This window comes from Bombus pascuorum, chromosome 7 (assembly GCF_905332965.1).
Source record: "Bombus pascuorum chromosome 7, iyBomPasc1.1, whole genome shotgun sequence".
Taxonomy (NCBI): domain Eukaryota; kingdom Metazoa; phylum Arthropoda; class Insecta; order Hymenoptera; family Apidae; genus Bombus; species Bombus pascuorum.
The window spans coordinates 14,354,976-14,375,581 of NC_083494.1; the positions used below are offsets into that span (position 1 = coordinate 14,354,976).

General features: G+C 27.1%; 6 protein-coding genes across 8 annotated transcripts; 4 read left to right on the plus strand and 2 right to left on the minus strand.

The window, feature by feature from the left end:
* Positions 1 to 29: 29 nt before the first annotated feature.
* On the minus strand, positions 30 to 2,484 carry LOC132908961 (pseudouridine-5'-phosphatase-like). Its single transcript, XM_060963451.1, has 4 exons — positions 2,129 to 2,484; positions 1,285 to 1,503; positions 865 to 1,097; positions 30 to 789 (listed from the first exon to the last, which is right to left on the minus strand). Exons 1-4 carry the CDS (start codon positions 2,190 to 2,192, stop codon positions 610 to 612), a joined length of 696 nt encoding a protein of 231 aa, XP_060819434.1. The 5' UTR covers positions 2,193 to 2,484; the 3' UTR covers positions 30 to 609.
* A 1,050-nt stretch (positions 2,485 to 3,534) lies between these two features.
* Positions 3,535 to 6,303, plus strand: LOC132908957 (protein disulfide-isomerase A6 homolog). Its single transcript, XM_060963444.1, has 6 exons — positions 3,535 to 3,719; positions 3,946 to 4,139; positions 4,222 to 4,446; positions 4,553 to 4,759; positions 4,857 to 5,182; positions 5,268 to 6,303. The coding sequence occupies exons 1-6, from the start codon at positions 3,704 to 3,706 to the stop codon at positions 5,584 to 5,586; spliced, it is 1,287 nt and encodes a 428-aa protein (XP_060819427.1). The 5' UTR covers positions 3,535 to 3,703; the 3' UTR covers positions 5,587 to 6,303.
* A 392-nt stretch (positions 6,304 to 6,695) lies between these two features.
* Positions 6,696 to 11,537, plus strand: LOC132908956 (gamma-tubulin complex component 5). Of its 2 annotated transcripts, none has more exons than XM_060963443.1 (15): positions 6,696 to 6,930; positions 7,007 to 7,126; positions 7,225 to 7,653; positions 7,756 to 8,015; positions 8,096 to 8,267; positions 8,359 to 8,569; positions 8,648 to 8,948; positions 9,010 to 9,206; positions 9,280 to 9,586; positions 9,660 to 9,879; positions 9,944 to 10,232; positions 10,424 to 10,501; positions 10,605 to 10,687; positions 10,766 to 10,925; positions 11,131 to 11,537. In XM_060963443.1, the coding sequence occupies exons 2-15, from the start codon at positions 7,055 to 7,057 to the stop codon at positions 11,178 to 11,180; spliced, it is 2,829 nt and encodes a 942-aa protein (XP_060819426.1). In that variant the 5' UTR covers positions 6,696 to 6,930; positions 7,007 to 7,054; the 3' UTR covers positions 11,181 to 11,537. The 2 variants fall into 2 exon arrangements, with proteins under 2 accessions (XP_060819426.1, XP_060819425.1); XM_060963442.1 differs by having other exon boundaries at positions 6,697 to 6,930; positions 10,301 to 10,501.
* Positions 11,538 to 11,609: 72 nt separating this feature from the next.
* On the plus strand, positions 11,610 to 12,206 carry LOC132908963 (uncharacterized). The gene is made up of 2 exons (XM_060963453.1): positions 11,610 to 11,790; positions 11,935 to 12,206. Exons 1-2 carry the CDS (start codon positions 11,612 to 11,614, stop codon positions 12,113 to 12,115), a joined length of 360 nt encoding a protein of 119 aa, XP_060819436.1. The 5' UTR covers positions 11,610 to 11,611; the 3' UTR covers positions 12,116 to 12,206.
* Positions 12,207 to 12,424: 218 nt separating this feature from the next.
* LOC132908959 (ras-related GTP-binding protein D) lies at positions 12,425 to 15,627 on the minus strand. 2 transcript variants are annotated; one of them, XM_060963446.1, is made up of 7 exons: positions 15,548 to 15,627; positions 14,005 to 14,153; positions 13,504 to 13,910; positions 13,297 to 13,433; positions 13,083 to 13,225; positions 12,854 to 13,002; positions 12,425 to 12,755 (listed from the first exon to the last, which is right to left on the minus strand). In XM_060963446.1, the coding sequence occupies exons 2-7, from the start codon at positions 14,058 to 14,060 to the stop codon at positions 12,532 to 12,534; spliced, it is 1,116 nt and encodes a 371-aa protein (XP_060819429.1). In that variant the 5' UTR covers positions 14,061 to 14,153; positions 15,548 to 15,627; the 3' UTR covers positions 12,425 to 12,531. The 2 variants fall into 2 exon arrangements, with proteins under 2 accessions (XP_060819429.1, XP_060819428.1); XM_060963445.1 differs by lacking the exon at positions 15,548 to 15,627 and adding an exon at positions 14,554 to 15,074.
* On the plus strand, positions 15,171 to 20,590 carry LOC132908954 (uncharacterized). The gene is made up of 4 exons (XM_060963441.1): positions 15,171 to 17,218; positions 17,292 to 17,390; positions 17,484 to 17,646; positions 17,719 to 20,590. The coding sequence occupies exons 1-4, from the start codon at positions 15,348 to 15,350 to the stop codon at positions 19,624 to 19,626; spliced, it is 4,041 nt and encodes a 1,346-aa protein (XP_060819424.1). The 5' UTR covers positions 15,171 to 15,347; the 3' UTR covers positions 19,627 to 20,590.
* Positions 20,591 to 20,606: the final 16 nt, after the last annotated feature.

Below are 20,606 nucleotides of genomic sequence, written 5' to 3' on the forward strand. Positions count from 1 at the left end.
AAATAATTTCCAGCATTCATTATTTTTCATTGTTTGCTATTTATATGCAATTATTGTTGAAAGTTTATGATATATATGATCTAGATAGTAGATTATATTATTAATTTCTTATCCTAAAATCACTACAATTGTTACACAGTATGCAATTTGAAACAATTTCAAATAATTTTTGTATATAAAAATGTATATTTAACAATAACTTGTTTTCGTACATTTACATTAAAAATACATTATGAAGATAAATTAACAACATAATATTTTTAACGAATATATAATTTATTATTTTCTGTTTTCTTTTACACATATTTATTAATATTACAGTATCAGTATATCTATTAGGACGTTAATCTATTAATTTTTTTCTCTTTTAATCTCTATTACTATCATAAAACATAAATACCTATGTTACAATGGATTGAAATAATATTGTTTGTAAGCATGTGTCTGTAAGGAGGAAGATTATAGTTATGTTTTCAAAAAATCACAAGGAAAATTAATTTGTTTCTTTCCTATATGACATTAAAAACAATACAAATTTTATGGAGTGTGTTTGTAAGTATTTGTTTGCCACTGTATATTCAAATCATATACAGGAATACATTTCAGATATTATACACTATATGGTGGTAAACCAAATAATTCAGGTTGAAAATTTTCAAGACTGTTTACTATCAATGTTGGATTTTTAATATAATTTTTTGGTAACATTGGATCTGGAACCATAACAACTTGCATTCCAGCAGTAAGTGCAGCCTTTACACCATTTGGAGCATCCTCAAACACAAGACACTAGAAGTATAACATTCAATTTATTAACAATTATAAAATAAATCTAAAATGCAAAAAATACAAATCCTAACAAACCTTTGAGGGGTCAGGATTATCAGAAAAACGTTTTGCAGCAATCAAAAAAATATCAGGTGCTGGTTTACCATTAGTAACTTCAGAATCAGAACCACCAAGAACTTTGTGACTAAATAAATCAAATATATGTTTCCATCTTTGAGTTTTTAATTCAAAATTTTCTTTATTAGAACTTGTAGCTAATGCTATTGGAATATTATTTTGTTTCAGATGTCTCAATAATCGTTCAGCACCTGCTTCCAAACAATATATGCTGTACTATGTATTATACTATGCATTTACTATACATATTTATTCATTTAGCTTTGCAAAAATCAATTTTATTTTTAATATTGATTATGCATTTTTTACACTTCCGAATGGAAACTATAAATTTCGTAAAATTTTAGATTCTTATTTTTTAAAACCCTTATATATTACCTGGCATCATGTTCGCTGATGGAAATAATTCCTGATATAGTTTGACTACCTCATTTTCAAACTCTTCTGCTGTTATTGGTAAAGATAACATTTCAACAACAGCTTGTGCAACATCCTTGGTCTTAAAACCCATAGTTTTTGCTTTATGTTCCCATGTGAATTCCTTCCCATAGCGATTTGTAATATGATTAAAGGCTTTGGTGTAAATTAGTTCTGTATCTATTAAGATTTTAATACAAGATTACTTATACAAATTGATGTACTTTATGTAAGATTTATTTAACTTACTGATTTAAACTATGATTCATAATTGAAATGTTAATTTGTAGAAACTGTGTTGAAAAGTAGTTTCTCAATATTATGATAAATGAAAAATTGTTCGACAGAAATGTTTGTACATGTCCGCAAGTATGTATGTACGAAATTCTAACACAGCTTCTTAAAAATTAAAAGTAAAGCACATACAAACTCACGCTATAATGAATGCTATTTAAACCCTTTCTTTGACAGTAAAATCCGCTCATACAGATGCATGGTGTATTTTAATTTATATCCCTCATATTTCTTAATAATTGCCATTGTGATTTTATTCATTACTACACGTACATAGACAAAACAAAATTACTATATTCATGTAAACAAATACAATCACTTATCTACAGGTTAAGTTTTTGCGTAGAACTCATAAGAGCGCTGACGTCATAAAATAATAGCAATGTTAAAAATCCATTTCTATTAGTTATGTTAAGTATAGTTTTTTTCTTTTATCGAGTCTCTATAATTAATTCTTTATAGGTATATTATATAACTTCATAAAAGATATAAGATAGTACAAATCACTTACTGAGCAATAATCCATCCATATCAAAAATACAATGTGTAACATTTTTATACTGATTTTGCGACATTTTTCAATGAATTTTTTTAAATTCTTCTAATTAATAGCACCTTGTATAATTGAATTATTACAATTTCAAACTGATATATCAATTCATTTTTTTAAAGAATATTTTATGTACGGAACTTTTACCCTTCACTGATAGTGATAAGATAACAATTAACGCCACTACGGCATACTAGATTATGGCGCCAATTATGTAATATACCATGAAAATAGATGAAGTATTTAATTGGCTTTTATATTTATTTTCATAGATGCATGCATACACATATATTCGTATGTAGTAGTGTAAAATGTAATAAAATCCTCTAGAATCTAAAATTAAACTTAAAAGTTGAAACATACACAGAATGGTCTAGCTAAATGGAATCATCTAAATATCTGCCTTATTCATTGTAATATGAAAAAACTTCTCAGAACAAAGTTACTGTATTTCAAGGGCTACGTACAACGATGAAAATGATCTTTTTCATGGTTATTTCTTTACGAAATTTCAGTCATCATCACCATTTTAGATGCAATCATATATTTATTTTTCGATATCTTTATAAGGCACGGCAAACTAAATTCATCGACCTTAATAATCATATCGTTTCTATTATTTAATCTTGCGCTATTTGCGTTTGAATTATACATCTGGTAATATTTATGTTCAATCGACAAATGACAAAATTAAAAAGTCCAAATTTTTCGGTTCCTATGAAGAATTTTCGAAGGCTTAAATGAAATTTTAGAACGTAAGGAATTAATTAAGATTAGTTTTATCAAAGAGAAAACTTTCGATCTGATTCTATCTAGATACTTCCCTGAATTTCTTAGTTATAAGCATATTTAAAAAATCGTCCAATTGGCGGGCCATGAAACACTATAACCAATTCTAATAGTCGAAAGGTGGAATTAATCCCTCTATGACGAAATTAAAAGATTAAATTTTTCGACCTATAAGGCGAATTATTGAACTATTTAGGACTTAAATTAACACTTTAACTGTCAGAAATCTTATACAATTTTAAATAGAACTACCAAAGAATTGTTAATATATGAAAATCAATCAAATCTAGTAAATGTAACTGATTCAACCTACGCACCTATGCATTATACATGTTTGTCTAAACAGCCGCCTACATGTATTTGTAATTTGTACATTATTTTAGTTTCGAGTAAAATTTGTAACAGTTTTATTTCTATAACATAATATGACATAGAGTAATATTTTCATTTACGAGGCGAAGCAACAATCCAATTTTGGTCACTCCAATTGAAACGAATGATTTCGGAATAACAATCTTTCTATAATTATTTCCTTTGTAGCAAGTGCTTGTTGATTACAAGCAACCAATCAGAACGATCCACGAAAAGTTGTATCTGGTTATAAAGAGTGGGGAAACAGAGAGACGGATTGAATTTTACAAGAAAAAGTTGTGTTCGTTTCAATCTTTTATGTGAAAGGTTTCTTTGCTGAATGACTTTTTCAAAATAATTGCAAACACATCAGTTCACGTTAGTTTGTTAAGCAAAATGCAAGACTTTTTAGGTGAGTTTTATAAACCAATGTATATTGTAGATCTCACGACTTATTACTATTAAATCTTACCGGTAGGTGTATCTTACCATTACAATGTAGTGTATAATTACCATTATAATGTATTTTTATTCACTGAATAATCATTTTTTAAAACTCTAATTTTATGAATATTTTAACACTTATTTCTATATTATTTACGTGTAATTCAATCTCGTTTTATATTTGCTTTGTTTAGGTATTTTGCTGTTAATTACTGGAGCACATTGTTTGTACTCCTCCAATTCAGATGTTATTGAACTAAAACCAAACAATTTTGATAGTTTGGTATTAAATAGCAATAATGTATGGATTGTAGAATTTTTTGCACCATGGTGTGGACATTGTCAACAGTTAACACCGGAATATGACAAAGCTGCAACTGCTTTAAAAGTAATTTTTATGTTTTATACTTAACATATTATTTATTTTATACCTTGTTCTTATCAGAGGCTTTTAATATAAAATTCCACAGGGTATTGTAAAAGTCGGTGCAGTAAATGCAGATGAACATAAATCCCTTGGATCAAGATATGGAATTCAAGGTTTTCCAACAATCAAAATCTTTGGTGCAGATAATAAACCAGAAGATTATAATGGACCAAGAACTGCGACAGGAATTGTTGATGCTGCTTTAAATGCGGCTAGTCAAAAAGCACGTAGAGCTTTAGGAGGTAAAAGGAGTGGTGGAGATTCTAAGGTAAATATAATGTCAATATAATGTCAATATAATGAAATATAGGTACAGTAAAAGATAAGGAAAAAGTAGGTAATTAATAATTGAAGATCTTTTATTATTATTATAGTCCAAAGATTCCAAGAATGTAATCGAATTAACTGACGATAACTTTGATAAGATAGTAATGAATTCAGAAGATATGTGGTTAGTTGAGTTTTATGCACCATGGTGCGGTCATTGTAAAAATTTGGCCCCTATTTGGGCATCTGCAGCAACAGAACTTAAAGGTAAAGTGAAATTGGGAGCCATTGATGCTACTGTAAATAGAATTAAAGTAAGTAATTATTTTTTAATTAACTTTTATTTATAAGTATATGATTTATTTGTGTTTTTAAGTTAATATAAATATAATCAAATCATAATGTTGCCAGGCTAGCCAATATGAAATAAAAGGATATCCTACTATCAAATATTTTGCACCTGGGAAAAAATCTTTCGATTCTGTGCAAGAATATGATGGTGGTCGCACAACTAGTGATATAGTAAATTGGTCACTAGAAAAAGTAGAAGAAAATGTTCCAGCACCAGAAGTAGTTCAAATTATAAATGAAAAGACTTTAAGAGAAGTCTGTGAGGACAAACCATTATGTGTTGTATCCGTTTTACCACATATTTTAGATTGTCAATCAGATTGTAGAAATGGATATTTGAAAGTTTTAAATGACCTCGGAGAAAAATATAAACAAAAAATGTGGGGGTAAGTTCTATTTACTGCTTACTAATAAAGTGAATAAATAATATCTTAAATTATATAATGCACATATATAAATATGTTTTAACAGCTGGCTTTGGGCTGAAGCTGGTGCTCAACCTCATATTGAAGAGGCATTAGAAATTGGAGGATTCGGATATCCAGCACTAGCAGCTGTAAATATAAAGAAAATGAAATACTCTTTATTAAAGGGTAGTTTTTCGTATGATGGTATAATTGAATTTTTACGAGACTTAAGTTACGGTCGAGGAGGTACAGCTCCTTTAAAAGGAGCTCAGCTACCTACAATTCTTGAAACAAAACCGTGGGATGGCAAAGATGCTGAACTTCCACAAGAAGAAGATATCGATCTTAGTGATATAGATCTCGATGAGAAGGACGAACTGTAATTATAAAACTTAGTGTTTCTCAGGAACATATGCACCTTCATATTCATGTATTAGTAAAACAATTCGATACTTATTTTTATATAACATTATTCTCAGTTGACATAACTACATATTAATGTACATTGATAATATGACATCATTATCAAAGTATCATGAATATCTTTTTCTTTCAACTGAAGTAAATTTCGCAGGTAGTTTAATATGTTAAATTATAAGTGCATAGTCAACAACTCTTCCATTGAGAACTTTCACAAAATTTAATCTATGTACTTTAACAAAATCATGCTTAATTTATGTGTACATTTTTAAACTGATAGTCAGATAAACATCATAGTAAAGATAAAATATGTACTCAATATGTAAACAAAAACTTTTTTATGGAAATGTGAACTTAAAATAGTTACTGATGATACATAATGTTAATATGCATTCCATAAGATGTTTTTGGTTTTCCCTAATATGGGACCAAAATAAATGCAGTTAAATGAATTTATATTTACAGAATGTATTACGATCCTTATGTTGATTGAGATCTCATTGTTGTTTGACTGGGTTATGTCAGGTCTTCCATCATAATTACAGAAACATAATATGAAATATGTTTATATGTATATGTGAATGTAAATCTTCGTCTCATTTATACTTAACTAATTGTAATCCTTTTTTAGTTTATGTTTTTATTAAATAAATTATACTAAAAAATGTATAATAATTGTATATTGTTCATGTATTTTACTCAATAATGTGACTATTTTACAATTTTCATTTAACAACTTTATTATTGAGCTTTCCTTCAGAAAAATGCAATAGCTCAGGCATACTAAACGCGTCTCATACCGCGTTTTTTGCGTTAATTGTGTATCTTATGACATACTTGTTTTACTTTATTTGAAATGAAAATCCAGCCATGTACTGAAAATAGTGTACGTGGTATGAAAATTAAATAATAATAAAGAATAATTCAGTATATTAATTTCTTTTTTTGAAATACTGTGTTGAAAGCTTATTTTAAAATTATTTTCATAGTGCTAATAAGACAATGAATTTTTATAGAGGAAATAATTTCATATCTTTGTCGCATTCATTTATTTTACGTTACGGATACTTACGGATAAGAATTTCGATGTCTATTTAAAAATGGAGTCTAATATTTGGGAAGTGTCATGCGCATATTATTTAATCGGGGTATATTTTGCTTTAGAAGAAATTAAAAATTGATGTTGTTTTAATGAAACGAGTATTTTTGTATAATTGTTATGGAACTAAAATTATATATAAATGAAATTTCAAGATTACATAATCTTTTTGTTTATATACGAAATTAAGTATAGAGCACTTTAAAAGGTTAGATTTTTAATTATTTTTTTTCAAAATAACTGTTCATCTTTATTTTATTTTTACTTTTATATTTTATTCTCAGCACAAAATTATTCTTTTGCCTCAATTTTCTACTTTTCTTTAAATAAGGATGGGTACAAAAATATTAAATGACATTCACAATGACATGAAGCAGTTAATAACAGCAATTACATCTTTTGAGGTAAAAAAAGATATATGTTTAAAAATATGTATATAAATTAGAATTATAGACACAAACTTTGATAAATATATGTGTATTTTTTTTTATATTATCCCTAGGAAAATGAAGAAGGATTTCGAATTTGTGAACGATTCTGTATGACAAATATTAAACATCATCGATATCTATCTGTCAATAGTAACAGTACAAAAGAAGCTATTAAAGCTCTAATTACAAAATTTTCGATTCATGGAAAATATGATGTAGCAAAAAAATTTGAGGAACTTGTAGATGCATTTCTGTCAAGTTTTAATTTTGAACAACATCCACAATATGATCTGCAGTGGTATCTATTAACATTGCTATTGGAATTAGCTAAAGAAACCTGTAAATCTGATTTGGAATCTTTGGCATTAACACGCGGAGAATATACTTTCAATGTAACAGGTGAAGATGAAACTGAGGTTGCAGAAGAAATTGATTGGGCTGAATATTTAAAAGAAGGCCAAGAAAACTTTTTCAATGATTATAAAAGTGACACAGACAGTGTAAATAATGTTATAGTTACCTTTACATGTAATATTTGATTAATCAATGAAAAATACTTATAAAATATGTTTGAATTCATGCAAATGTTTAATTTTTAATAGGAATGGTCTAATGATACAGAAGATAATGTGGATATAGGTTCAAATTTTGAAGTACCAATAGACATCTCAGATGCAAATAAAGCAATATGCATACCATCTGTTGAAAAAGAATTAAATAACTTATCTTTAGCTCTAAATGAAGAACTTAAATCTAAAAATTGGTTATTATCAAATGTTCAAAATACTTGGTGGAATGAGTTAGACTGGAGAAAATATCCAGTTAAAAGCAGATTTTCTGATGCTCATCTTTGTGAAATTTGGTGATTATTTATTCTTATGAAAATTATATTCTTCATATTTTGTACAAAATATTTCCAATATATTAATATAAAATATATAGGCATAAAGCAAACGGCAGAGATCTTTATACACTTGGAACTCTTAGTGAATATCTAGTATGCAGAGAATTGTTATGGATGTTCTATGCTCCAATACAAATGGTAGTGTTTCAACAAAATGAAGAAACAGGGTTTTTTATTCGTCCTGATATATCAATACCTAGTTTAACTACTGTGAGTATATAATAAACAATCTGCATTAATATATATTTAATATATTTATGAGTTTTAATTATTTAGGAGTATTAGTAGTAATGTATTTCAGGCCGCATTTAATAGTATTCTTTTACCATTTTGTAAGTATTTTTCAATGATACGTGATTTAGAACAATTTGGAATTAGATTGTATTCCATGCAAGATGATTTTTGTAAAAAACCACCTTTAACATATGAAACTTACAATGCAGTTCTGAGACAACATTTGATGAAATTTAGAAAGAAAATAATTACTATAGAGAAATCTCTTATGAAACAAGGTAAAAGCTTTTTTGTATTTAATAGATTTATAAATATTTTTGTTATATTTACTATTTTGTATTTATATTGGATTTTAGATGGCAATTTAACGTTTCTGTCTTTATCATCAATCCTTAAAAAAAATTTATATAGTATACAAATTTTACATGAAGTTCATAAAAGGTCAGTTTCAAATTGGAAACTTCATCCAAATTGGAAGTGTGCATCTAAATTACTATCATCTTTGTATTTTGAAATACAAAACTCACACAATATAGAAAGAACAAATATTTGTACTAGTTTATATTTATCTAGCCTTACTGTTTATTTAAATATAATTGATACATGGTTAAGTGATGGACGATTTGAAGATTGGAGGGAAGAATTTATAATTGCAAGGTAAAACTATTTGAATATATGGTAAAATGATTACAAATGATAAGTTATTTATTCATATTAGGTTATCAAGCAATGCAGTTTCAGAAAGTAGCACACAGTATGAAACATTATTTTTGAGACCTTTGGATAGTATATGTTTAAGAGATCCAATCATGCAGTTCTTGATAAGAAAGATACAACATATAGGACAAAGTATTGAATTGTTAGTATCTCTAGATCGAATTACAGATATATGGAGGATTAATGTTGGAGGGAATGGTAATTGGTATAATTTTAATTATCTATCTTTCCTACTATTATAACTTTACTTTTAATTTTATATATCCTTCAGAATTGAAGAGATCTTTGGTGGATGAATTTTATGCCAAATTAGAAATAGAAATTTCTAAATATAGTACAGATGAACAAAAAGAAGAAAAAAATGTATCTCCATCTCAGAAAAAAGAAGTTACTAAGAATGAGTATGATGAGGATATAGAAAAAAACATTATAAAACAATTATCTGAGTTTAATAATCCATTTTTATTAAAAGCTTTGGAAGAATATCTTCCTTCTGAATTGTTAAAAAAAAGTGATACTGATGATGCTGAGGTTTCTAAGATCCAAAATATCAAAGTGGAAACTAATATTTTCAAAAAGTAATTCTATTATCTACTTCAAATGAATTTTCTTGCATAAGTATTTTTTAAAGTATAAAGTATAATATTTTAGGCTTGAAAAAGAATCAAATTATATATTACCATTCAGAAAAATGTTAGAAAATATTTTAGCAGAAATTTTGATTTCACGATATAATGGTGCCAGTAAATTAGTCAAAAATATTATGTGTGAGGAATATAAATTGGAATCACATTTAACATTAATGAGATCTGTCTATATGATGGAAGCAGGTCATATTATGAACAAATTTTACCAAAGATTGTTTCATGAGGTAAAGTATATAACATTAGTAATTCTTTAAATTATTAAATTTCCATTATATTTATTTTATTTAGATTGAAACTAATCAAATGTGGAACAATTCATATTTTCTATCATGTATACTTGAAGAAGTCCTTTCTCAATGGTGGGCAGATTTAAGTTCACGTTGGTCTATTACAGTTTCTAGCACTCATACAAATCAAGTACTAATGGCTGTTGATAATATAACATTGCATTATACAATTGGCTGGCCTATAAATATTGTATTAAACGAGAAAACCTTCATCAAATATAATGAAATATTTAGATTTCAGTTAAAATTAAAATGGGCTTTATGGACATTAAATAATTTAAGATTTAGCGGTAAGAAAACATATTACAAGATTTTTTTGCTTTTAATAAAATATTATAAACAAAGATAGTTTTTATAGACTTGGAAGGATCGAAATCAATGTGTAAAAGGAATAAATTAGAACAATTTCATATAAGGCGTATTGAAAGCTTACGATTCTGCTTGTTACATGCAATTACTTCAGTACATACTTATTTGTCAGGTCAAGTATTACAAAATTTAAGTCTTATGTTAGAAAAATCTTTAACACAAGCTGAGAGTTTGGACACAATCATATCAGGTACAATTATAGTAATGAAATAATAAGTATAATAAAATTGTAATACACATACGCAGTTATATAGGATTAATATATACAATTCTTTTCTTTTTTTTAATTACAGTTCATAATGAATATTTAAAAAAAGTTCATGAACATTGTTTATTAACTTCAGAGTATGAAGATTTAATGGCAACAATAAATAATGTATGTATACATATTAAACTTTGTTATTTAATACAATGTAGTTCGTACAATTACATAATATATACAAATTTATTTCAGTTAATTGAAATGTGTAATCATATCCGAGTTCGATGGAATTATAAAAAATTAACATTTGCCAGTGAAGAATTAGATGTGTTAGAAAGCAGCTATAATAAATATCACACATACCTTGCTTTAGCCCTACATAATGCAGTTCAGAATAAGGACGCAAATTATTGTAAGTCTGAAATTCTATTAACAACATTATATAATTCATTTCAAACTGATATTCTCAAAATTGATACAATTGTTTTAATATCAGAAGACAAAATATGAAGTTTTAATAGTTACTACTAATAACTCTAAAAGATATATTAGCATGGTAATTAGTTAATTTATATAATCATTTAATGTTTTCTTTTTTTAAATTGCTTTGTTCACAGTGACTGGCTTAAGCTCTGCATTTAACTGCAGTATGTCATATACCCAATAGTAAAATATTTTTAAATTTTTTATATCCAATAATAATTCTATAGAAAATAACATTATAATAAATTGCATTATTACAAATCTTCTTTTTAATCTAAATTTTGTGCTAAATCTTTGATTAACAAAAATACTATCAATATATTGCTCTTACTAATACTTTGTAAGTAATTGTGTTAAAATTCTTTTTAATAAGAAATATATGTATACTTCGCAAATCTTAAATATTTCAAAATATGTATTACAATTTATGTAATTTTATTGAAATATTTATGAAAATTGTAATATCATATGTTCTGTTACATAATTTGTACATTAAAAGTATATCAATTTATACTAGAATAAAAGATCTATTTTAAGTTTTTTTATTTGCTTCATAAATTTGTTCCTCCTATTCTAAAATCCTAGTCAATGCCCAAATTCCTTTCAGATGAATTAATGTTACAATATCAAATTAATACAAAAGATATTTATATAAAGAACAATGGTACTATGTGTCCATTTAGTAATCTGAGTCGCAGTTTTCTAATTGAAATAGCTTATCAATATTTACCACCATCAGGTTTATCTATACCAATTCCAAAGATAATACACAAAGTAGACTGGTATAATAGCAGGTAAGAAATTTGATATTTGAAGAAATATTATTTGTTAGATTTGTATATAAAGAAAAATGTTGTCTTTGAATGCCATCAAGTTATGATGAAGCGTTTAAAAATATTATTAAAAATGTTTAAGATTTTAAAACTTGTATTTTTCAGTGTAAATTCTGAAAATTCTTTACCAAATCATATTATTCTAAATGAATATGAACAAACATTTTCATATATACGTTGGTATCAATTAGAAGAAAGTATTGTTACAGTCAATTTATCTCCATATACCTTACATCGTGAAATGGAAGATTTTATCAATGGTAATAAATTAGAAACAAATTATTGATTAATAATGATAGATTACTATGATAAAAATAAATTATAATCAAGGTTGCTTAAGTATAAGCTACAAAAAATATATTGATAAATATAAGATTTTAAATAGATGTTTATTAAGAATTAATACTTCTATGTCATTTCATGATAAGCAATTAAAAAGTAATGTTAATTTTTATAATAATAATTAGTTAATAAAAATGTATGAATTGCTATTTTAATAGATGATAATAATTTATTTTAATACACAATTATATATACATTTAATCCTGAATTTAATACCATTAAAAAAATTGATAAGAAATAAAATAAATACATCTTTCACATTAAGTAAATATTTATAAAATTAAGTTATGAATAACATGATTGAGATATATTATTGCCAGTATGTAAAATAAAAGTGAAAAACTCTCTCTGTTCAAATATTTAAAGAAAAATTCTGCTCTGCCCAAAGCTTTGTGCCATTACAACAGTACCATTTTGTCCCATTGTTCCACTTTGCGATACTGTAGGTGCATTTGTAGTTTCATTCAAATTAATAGGTGGTGTTGAATGATTGTTAACATTTGTAGTAGTTAAAGCTTTATTACGTAATTCAAAGACCTGTTGTATAGCTTTACGAAAGCAAAGAAAGTTATAATCAATTACACCTACAAATTAAAAAGAGAAGATTTTAAATATAATATGAGCAATAATTAATAATTATTATTATCTATTTCTTAGTAAATTTGCTGAAGCATTATGTTACCTTGTCTGTCAAAATTGTCTTCGCGCAAAATACAGACTAAAGCCAAGAATTTATTGACTTCACGTAAGTATAAAATTGTTCCATTATTTAACTTGATTAAGCTAGAACTTTGATTATCAAATGCTGCAGCCTCTAAATCCTCCCTTAAACTAAAATAAATATGTGATGTAATTATTTCTATTATGTAGACAGATAAAAGCTTTTATGTAGAAATTTTTGTAAAACATACCCATATATGCAAGAGACATCAATAACAACATCAATCATATCACAACAAAGTTCATAACTTTGCATGTCTACAGGAGAACTATCAGTTGCGATATAAATTTTAGATACTACATCAAATAAAAATGCTTTTTCAATTGCAGAATTCTGAAAAACAAATTACAATTTATTTTGTACAACTATGTGACAAAAATTTATATATTCATATTTTTCCTTACCGATATGAGTATATTAAGTAAATTTTCTAAAGTTGGTAATTGTGGTATCAATTTTTGTACAACTTTACTAAATGCTTCAAATATACTATGATCATATATGGATGTTAAATGGAAACTCAGATGTATTTGGTCACATCCTGAAATGTATACACAATTATTTCTAAGTGCTGTTAATAAAAAAGCTTCTTAATTATTTGTGTTATTTACCAGAATCTGCAAGATCATCATTTGCTCTAGTGTGTATATCTCTTTGTGTTTCCATTTTACAATCATCAGATAAACCATCAACTTTATGTATAAACACTTCAAATTTTATTGCTTGATTAACTTTGTATGCTTTTGTAACTGTCAAATGAAGTTTATTAAGTGCTTCCATATAATCATCTTGAGCATCGATAACAAAAACTAGTGCTCCACAACCACCAAATATCATATCGCTATCAAAAGTAGGATCAAAGAAGTCAATTTGTCCTGGAAAGTCCCAAATTTGAAATTGAACAAAACTAGAGTTGCTTATATCATCTTTAATAATTTTATTTGTGCTTTCCAAAAACAATGTTTCATTTGGTGACATTTTATGAAAAACTACTTTTTGTATTGAAGACTTTCCACTCCTAAAATTAATATTAATTTCATATAATCAATAAAAATATTACTAATAATGTGATTAATAATATTAAAATAAAAATATTTTGAACAGTTGGATACCTGCGGAGACCCATTAATAATATTCTAGGTTTTTGTTCTCCTGCTAAAGGATCCATAGATCCTTCTGTTTCCCCATCAAATGGAGCATATCCAAAATCTTTAGGAAAAGATCCTACATCATAACCAGCTTGATACTGATCATCATCATCCTACAATAACAATGTTATTATTAATACATAAATATTATCTTAGTATTAATATGTACATATTATCATAAATGATACGTATTTGAAACTATTTAAAAAATGGTTTATTATAAACTACTATTTTTTATTTTATTCTATTTTACATATATATGTAAAAAACATTTAATTACTTAAAATACATTAGATTTCCAAATATTTTAATAAAGATAAAATTTAAGAATAAAATAAAAGACAAAGTCTAATGATTTGAAATAAGAGTGTTTATTTAAGTATTGAAATATTTGTCACAAATATTTAATTATTTCACAATTAACAATATCATTATTAAATAAGTACCAATATGTGTATAAAATACAGTATTAAATTCTTCCGAATAATTTATTTACAGATTGGTGACACTTACCATATTCGTACTTTGTATCTTTTATTTATTTGATATTCCTTTTATGTTAGAATAGACTTTGGATTCACAAAATTTACAATGTTATCACGCAACTAGACATTTATGACACTATGTATGCATTAATTGTAATTTAATATCAATACAAATTGTATACATATATACAATTATGTGAAACTGTAATAAATCATACACAACAGTTTGATACAATATCAATGCGAGTTGGACTAAAATATGACCAAATAGACACAAAAAAATAAATATTCATTTTCAATCACATATTTAAACCCTTGAAACAAAGAATTGTGCATAAAGTTCATACAATACATTCAAATAACATTCATAGATACTTTAAAGTGCTATTTCTTTTAACTCTATCACAATTTTTTTTCCGTGCTAAATATATTTTTATAACAGTACATACAAAAATGTATTACAATAAGATTTATAATTTCATCATATACGGAACAAAGTATTTTGTATATCTGTGTAACTATTGTACAATACCAATATCGAATAAACGATGCAATGAAAATAGACATAATACGAATTACCAACTATGCAACTATACACTACTAATACTGTCGCCATTTTCTTTGCTATATCTGTGATAAACTTCATACACCTCGTGTGTTTCTGTTTGTGCGAAAAACGTGTACAGTGAAATGGAATAAATGCAAATTATAAAGAGAATTTCCAAAGAAAGAATCACGTAAAATATTATTCTTAAACATGAAAGTAATTGCTACCATTGCATAATTATCTTTTATAAACTAAGGAGCTAGAAAATTTTGGATATGGCAGAAATTTCGAATTCTACTGTGTTTACAAACGATGCATCTTCTACTGGTGCTTCCGATCTTCTTCAGCAAGCGTTCCAGCAAGTTGTTGATGATGACGATCATGATAATGAGTTTGTCGCGTTTTTACAAAACGACGACAATGATTCTCAAACTATACACTTGACCCCAGAACAAGCGGTAGCCTTAGGACTAACCTTCGAGGTAAACTCGAATGAAGAGGTTATATATCAACAGGAACAAGATAACACCACTTCAAACATACCAGAGAATGTTTCTGTAAAAGATAACATTAATGTACAGGACCAAAATTCATTATCTTCTCAGGAATCTATAACAATTGATCAGTTAAATTATCAACCTGAGGAAGTACAAAAGTCCAATGATACTGAATTAATTAAAACAGAGTGCATTAATTTCCAAGAATGGCATATGCAAAAAGTTTCCCACACAGAACAACTTCAAGATCAAATAGTAGAGAACAATATATCATTAGAAGAAATAAGTTTAAGTAGTCAAAATCATGAAGCTCAACAGATAATTGAACATCAGAATAATATAATTCAACAAAATTCGGGTACACAGACGATAGTTCTAGAGCAGCCTAAAGTACATGGAATAAAAGCAGATGTTACACATGTAAAAAATATTCATGAAAACAATTTGCAATATACTATTGAAGAAAATATAGCACAAAATCAACTTAACACAATACCCAATACCCAAGCGCAAATCTTACAGAAATTACCAGTGATTTTACCATCTTCACAATTTATCATAAAACCTGCACAAACTATATTGAAACCAGCTAAGAACATTAGATTACTTCAGAGTTCAAACAAATTAAGTAACACAACTGTTAATTCCATTAATGCAGTACATTCACTTAATACTAGTTCAAATGCTAATTCTGTACTACTTTCAAAGGCTACAATATTAAACAATTTGTCACCACAGATAATAAAAGCTACACCTATAACAGCTCAACTATTAAATACTAGTGGTATATCTGCACAATTATTAAACACTCAGCTGTTAACTAGTGCTTGTGAAATACAGAACCAATCTGTTGGTACATCACACATTTCAAACACCTCTGTAAATACCACATCTGGAGCAACACAAAATATTGTTACTTCACAAATACGTTTGTCTCCAATTGTAAAAACATCACAATCTTTACAAAGGGGAAATGTTCAACAACTTTTAACTCCAGTGCTAAAAAGTGCATCGAATGTGCTTCCAAAAACTAATCATATTCTTAATAATACCAGTGTGACTACAGCTATTCCAACACAATTTTTAAAATCAGTTCAAATCCCCCCTCAGTTACTTAAAGCAAGAGCCTCAATTGGTAAGAAAACTACAGGAACAATTGGAACATCAAGAACTACACCTAATCCTGATACACCAGTTTTGCTTCGGACAGCATCAATTGTTAAAGCTCAAGATTTGAAAACAGTAACAACTAATTCTGCATCTGTTTTAAAATCAACCCAAATTTCTTCAACACCAATATCAATTTTAAAACCTCAAGCAAAAATTGCATTTAACAACACAACTAAGCAAAATGTTGCTATTGCAACTCAAAATGTTGCCAGTATTTCAAACAATTCACAAAATAATTCACAAAAAACACCTATAACACAACAAAGTAGTACATTTGAATCTACTAAGTCAGTTCAAAGTGAAGCTACCAAACCAAAAGTAAATCTTGTAGTAAATGGCACAAATCTTAAAGTTAATAAAAAAGCTAAAGGTACTATTAAATCTACAACGATAGTAAATGAATCTACAGATACATCTAAGCCATTAGGTTCTAGTGAAAACCCCATACAAATAGTTCAGCAAGGTCAAACGTTTCATAGGTATGTAAATAATACATATAATGCAATATATTTATCAAGTTCTTTCATTTAATAACAATAATATTTATTCTAGTATACAACGCTTAACACCAACACAATTAAAACAAATTGCGCATGTTCTGCAACAACGTAGTCAAGAAACAACTACATCAAATGAAAGAGTAGTATATAGGTAAATATATGAAAGAGTAGTATATAAGTAAATATATGAAATTACTTAGATATTACGAAATTTTATATCTAAAGTAATTAAATGTATGTATAGAGTTGTGTTTCCTGAAGAACTGGATTTACAAATTAGAAATCCAGGAAATATATTAAAAAATCGTGGTGGAAAAAGAGGTAGACCAAAAAAAAGTGCTATTAGACCTTCCTTACTTCCATCTAAACCACCACCAATTCCTGATGAAGAACAAGAAGAATTGAAGGTTTTTTACTTAATTTGCTGTGTTTTGAAATTGTTTTATGATTCTAACAGGTTAAATATAATATTTTTTTAGGATGAAAGAAAGAAAGTTGTAGCTAGAACACGATCTGGCAGACTTTCTCGACCTCCTAGACATATGGTACGGGATTATAAACATTTGCATCATTCAGATTTTCTACAACCTGACTTAGATGATTCAGATGGTGGTTATAGCGATTATAACACCAATAATGATAAACTTGAGGAAGAAGAATCACCTAAAGAATTATTAACAGGGCTAGAAGTACCAAAAAGAAAAATATCAGATCATTTTAGGTGTCCTACATGTAATAAAATATATTTAGGGCGTACTCGTATGGCAAGACATTTTGAGACGCATCCTGACCATGGAAGTCCTGAACAACTACCTCCGCCAACGCCTGAACCTGAATTAAAACAAAATGGGGGTCAAGATCCTTTAAAACGAAAAGGAAAAAAGCGAGGTCCTTGGGCTTATGTTACACCAGAGGCTAAGTCAGAAAGACGCCAAATAAAGTTACGTGAAGCAATTTCTGTATGTGAAGATCTCGAAATAATAAAAATAGCTGCAAAACCGGTACTTAACGCACAATCATTATTTGATTTATTAGTACTAAAGTCCGAAAATAATGTAAGGAACTTTCTGGGCGAATTAAAACAATTAATGGATAAAATACGAGAAAAAACTAAAACAATGTTGACTATTATAAATAATGATGAAGAAACAAATAAAGATTTGATTGATATCAGTGAAGAATCACTTTGTGATGCTTTAGGTCTCAATCCAGGTTTATATAAGATTAATAATGAAGCTTTAAAAAAGGTTGATACTTCAATTTGTACTACCTATGAGAATGAAGAGCCACCCCTAAAACGCCAGAAAACAGATAATTCTGAAGATGGTAAAGAAAATATGGAAGAACGGATGTCTAGCGGGTTTTCTGAAAGTTCAGATCTCAGTGTCTCAGACTTTTTAAGTGAAAGAAGAGGTGACTCTGTGACAAATCCTACTTGCCCAGAAGTGTTATCAGCTTTAACATTAATGCGAAGAAATCCTAGTCCTGTGAATAATGCAGAAAGTAACAAATCTAGCAATGTATCGAAACTTTTAATATCAAATCCAGAGATTCAGAATCAAATTTCAGATAATCCTGGATTCCAAAAAGTGGATATCACTTCGCCAAAAATTTCAAGTTATCAAAAAACGGATTCTCATAAAGAGAATTTTACTAAATTAGGGAATGGTTTAGGATCGTCAAACTTTTGTAACATTGAAGATAATTATGACCAAACTAAAATAGAACATATGGAGCAGACTTTCATAAAATTAGAACCAACAGAACAAGGCTTTGTCAAATTAGAAAATGGATCTATGGAAACTTATGTAAAACAAGATGCTCAGAACTTTGAGAAAATACAAAATGGTTTGAATAGCATGGAGAATGGATCTCAGAACTTTATTAAAGGGTTCCAAAAACTAGTTTCTAAAATAATTCCTATGACTGTACCAGATACAAATTGTGTTAAAACAGAATCTGAACCATTAGACACAAATTCTTGCAAAATAATGCCTACTACTTCCAGTTGTAAGATTTCAGATAACCTACCTATACTTCAAGATACAGTACCAATAATTTCTAGTAATTGTGATACTAGTATATTTGAAAGTTCAGAAAATTTAGATATATCAAAAATAGCTCAGTATGATCACATAGCACATTTAGACATTCTAAATACAAGTGGAGTAATAGATAAAAACTTATTAATTGATGAAAAATTAGTAGAGCAACTGCATCTAGTAGATCAGTCAAATTTAGTTGATGAGCTTGTATCTGAACGATTAAAAAATATTATGCCAGACAATATTTTAGAGAACAATTTGATATCAAATAATTCAAATTTAGATACTGATCTTGATTTTGAAGCATTAAGTGAAGAATTTAATAGAAATACCACAAGTTGATTCTTGAATGATTATATGCAAGATGTTCCTAAACAAATTGAAGTAATATGTATAGTGTATAATAATATCAAACTTATATAATTGAAATGTATATGTATGATTACACAATTGTGTAGATATTTTTTTATAGAATTTCTGACAGTATCACACAATCAATATATTATAACTTCCATATTTGAATGAAGAGTATCAATAGTAAAGTAATATAATGTCTTGTATTCTAATATGTGTATGTAAATAAGACTGTTTCTGTTATATTTATTGTGTATAATGTATATTTCACATGGAAAAAGATAGTGTCATGTTGTATTGACAATGTTAAAAAATGCATTGATGTTATACAAAGAAATTTTACTTTGTTGTATTGTCTTCTACAAATTTTTACTACAACATATAGACACATTTTATTTTTAGTAAACGGTCTTTATAATCATACACATAGAGCAACTAATACTTTCTGTTTAAGTTTAATTTCTTGAAAGAAGATAATCTAGATAAGAAGGAAGATAAGAAATTAAAATTGCCAGGGTTACATATTAAACAACGTGAAACAAATATAAAAATTTTTTGTACATATAATTTCTCATAGTTGTTGGTTGTACAGTCTGAGACATATATTGTAATTTCTTTTTAGTTATAACATTATTATAAACATAAAACAAAAATGTTTATGCACAAATTATTTTACGATTTAATTTTAACTTTCTATATCTATTATTAAATATTTAATAGGATAATACCTGTATTGATAAACTGATGAGTAAAATAAAAAGTGTATTTATATTATATCAATAATTTCATTGTAACGACAACAAAAATATTACAGATTATAAGTAGTAATGAATTAATGTGAATTATTTACAGCTTTTGTATGAAATATTAAATCATTGAAAATACTTTAAACATCAAAAAAATAATTCCATCCACATTGTTATAGCATTTATGTACAGTGAAAATTATTAATTTTCTATTTATCTGTA

Bases quoted from the DNA above. Each gene is read 5' to 3' on its own strand.
- LOC132908954 (XM_060963441.1), top strand. From the start codon at position 15,348: ATGGCAGAAATTTCGAATTCTACTGTGTTTACAAACGATGCATCTTCT. The intron at 17,219-17,291 runs GTATGTAAATAA...TATTTATTCTAG, and splicing joins CAAGGTCAAACGTTTCATAG to TATACAACGCTTAACACCAA. The intron at 17,391-17,483 runs GTAAATATATGA...ATGTATGTATAG, and splicing joins AATGAAAGAGTAGTATATAG to AGTTGTGTTTCCTGAAGAAC.
- LOC132908959 (XM_060963445.1), bottom strand. The intron at 13,226-13,296 runs GTAAGGAAAAAT...TTTGTTTTTCAG, and splicing joins TACTTAATATACTCATATCG to AATTCTGCAATTGAAAAAGC. The intron at 13,003-13,082 runs GTATGTTTTACA...TATTTATTTTAG, and splicing joins GATGTCTCTTGCATATATGG to TTTAAGGGAGGATTTAGAGG.
- LOC132908956 (XM_060963442.1), top strand. From the start codon at position 7,055: ATGGGTACAAAAATATTAAATGACATTCACAATGACATGAAGCAGTTA. The intron at 8,268-8,358 runs GTGAGTATATAA...AATGTATTTCAG, and splicing joins CAATACCTAGTTTAACTACT to GCCGCATTTAATAGTATTCT. The intron at 10,926-11,130 runs GTAAGTCTGAAA...CTTTGTTCACAG, and splicing joins GAATAAGGACGCAAATTATT to TGACTGGCTTAAGCTCTGCA.
- LOC132908957 (XM_060963444.1), top strand. The intron at 4,140-4,221 runs GTAATTTTTATG...AAAATTCCACAG, and splicing joins AAGCTGCAACTGCTTTAAAA to GGTATTGTAAAAGTCGGTGC. The intron at 5,183-5,267 runs GTAAGTTCTATT...ATGTTTTAACAG, and splicing joins TATAAACAAAAAATGTGGGG to CTGGCTTTGGGCTGAAGCTG.
- LOC132908963 (XM_060963453.1), top strand. From the start codon at position 11,612: ATGTTACAATATCAAATTAATACAAAAGATATTTATATAAAGAACAAT. The intron at 11,791-11,934 runs GTAAGAAATTTG...TGTATTTTTCAG, and splicing joins GTAGACTGGTATAATAGCAG to TGTAAATTCTGAAAATTCTT.
- LOC132908961 (XM_060963451.1), bottom strand. From the start codon at position 2,192: ATGTCGCAAAATCAGTATAAAAATGTTACACATTGTATTTTTGATATG. The intron at 1,504-2,128 runs GTAAGTGATTTG...AAATCTTAATAG, and splicing joins TATGGATGGATTATTGCTCA to ATACAGAACTAATTTACACC. The intron at 790-864 runs GTTTGTTAGGAT...TTATACTTCTAG, and splicing joins ATAATCCTGACCCCTCAAAG to TGTCTTGTGTTTGAGGATGC.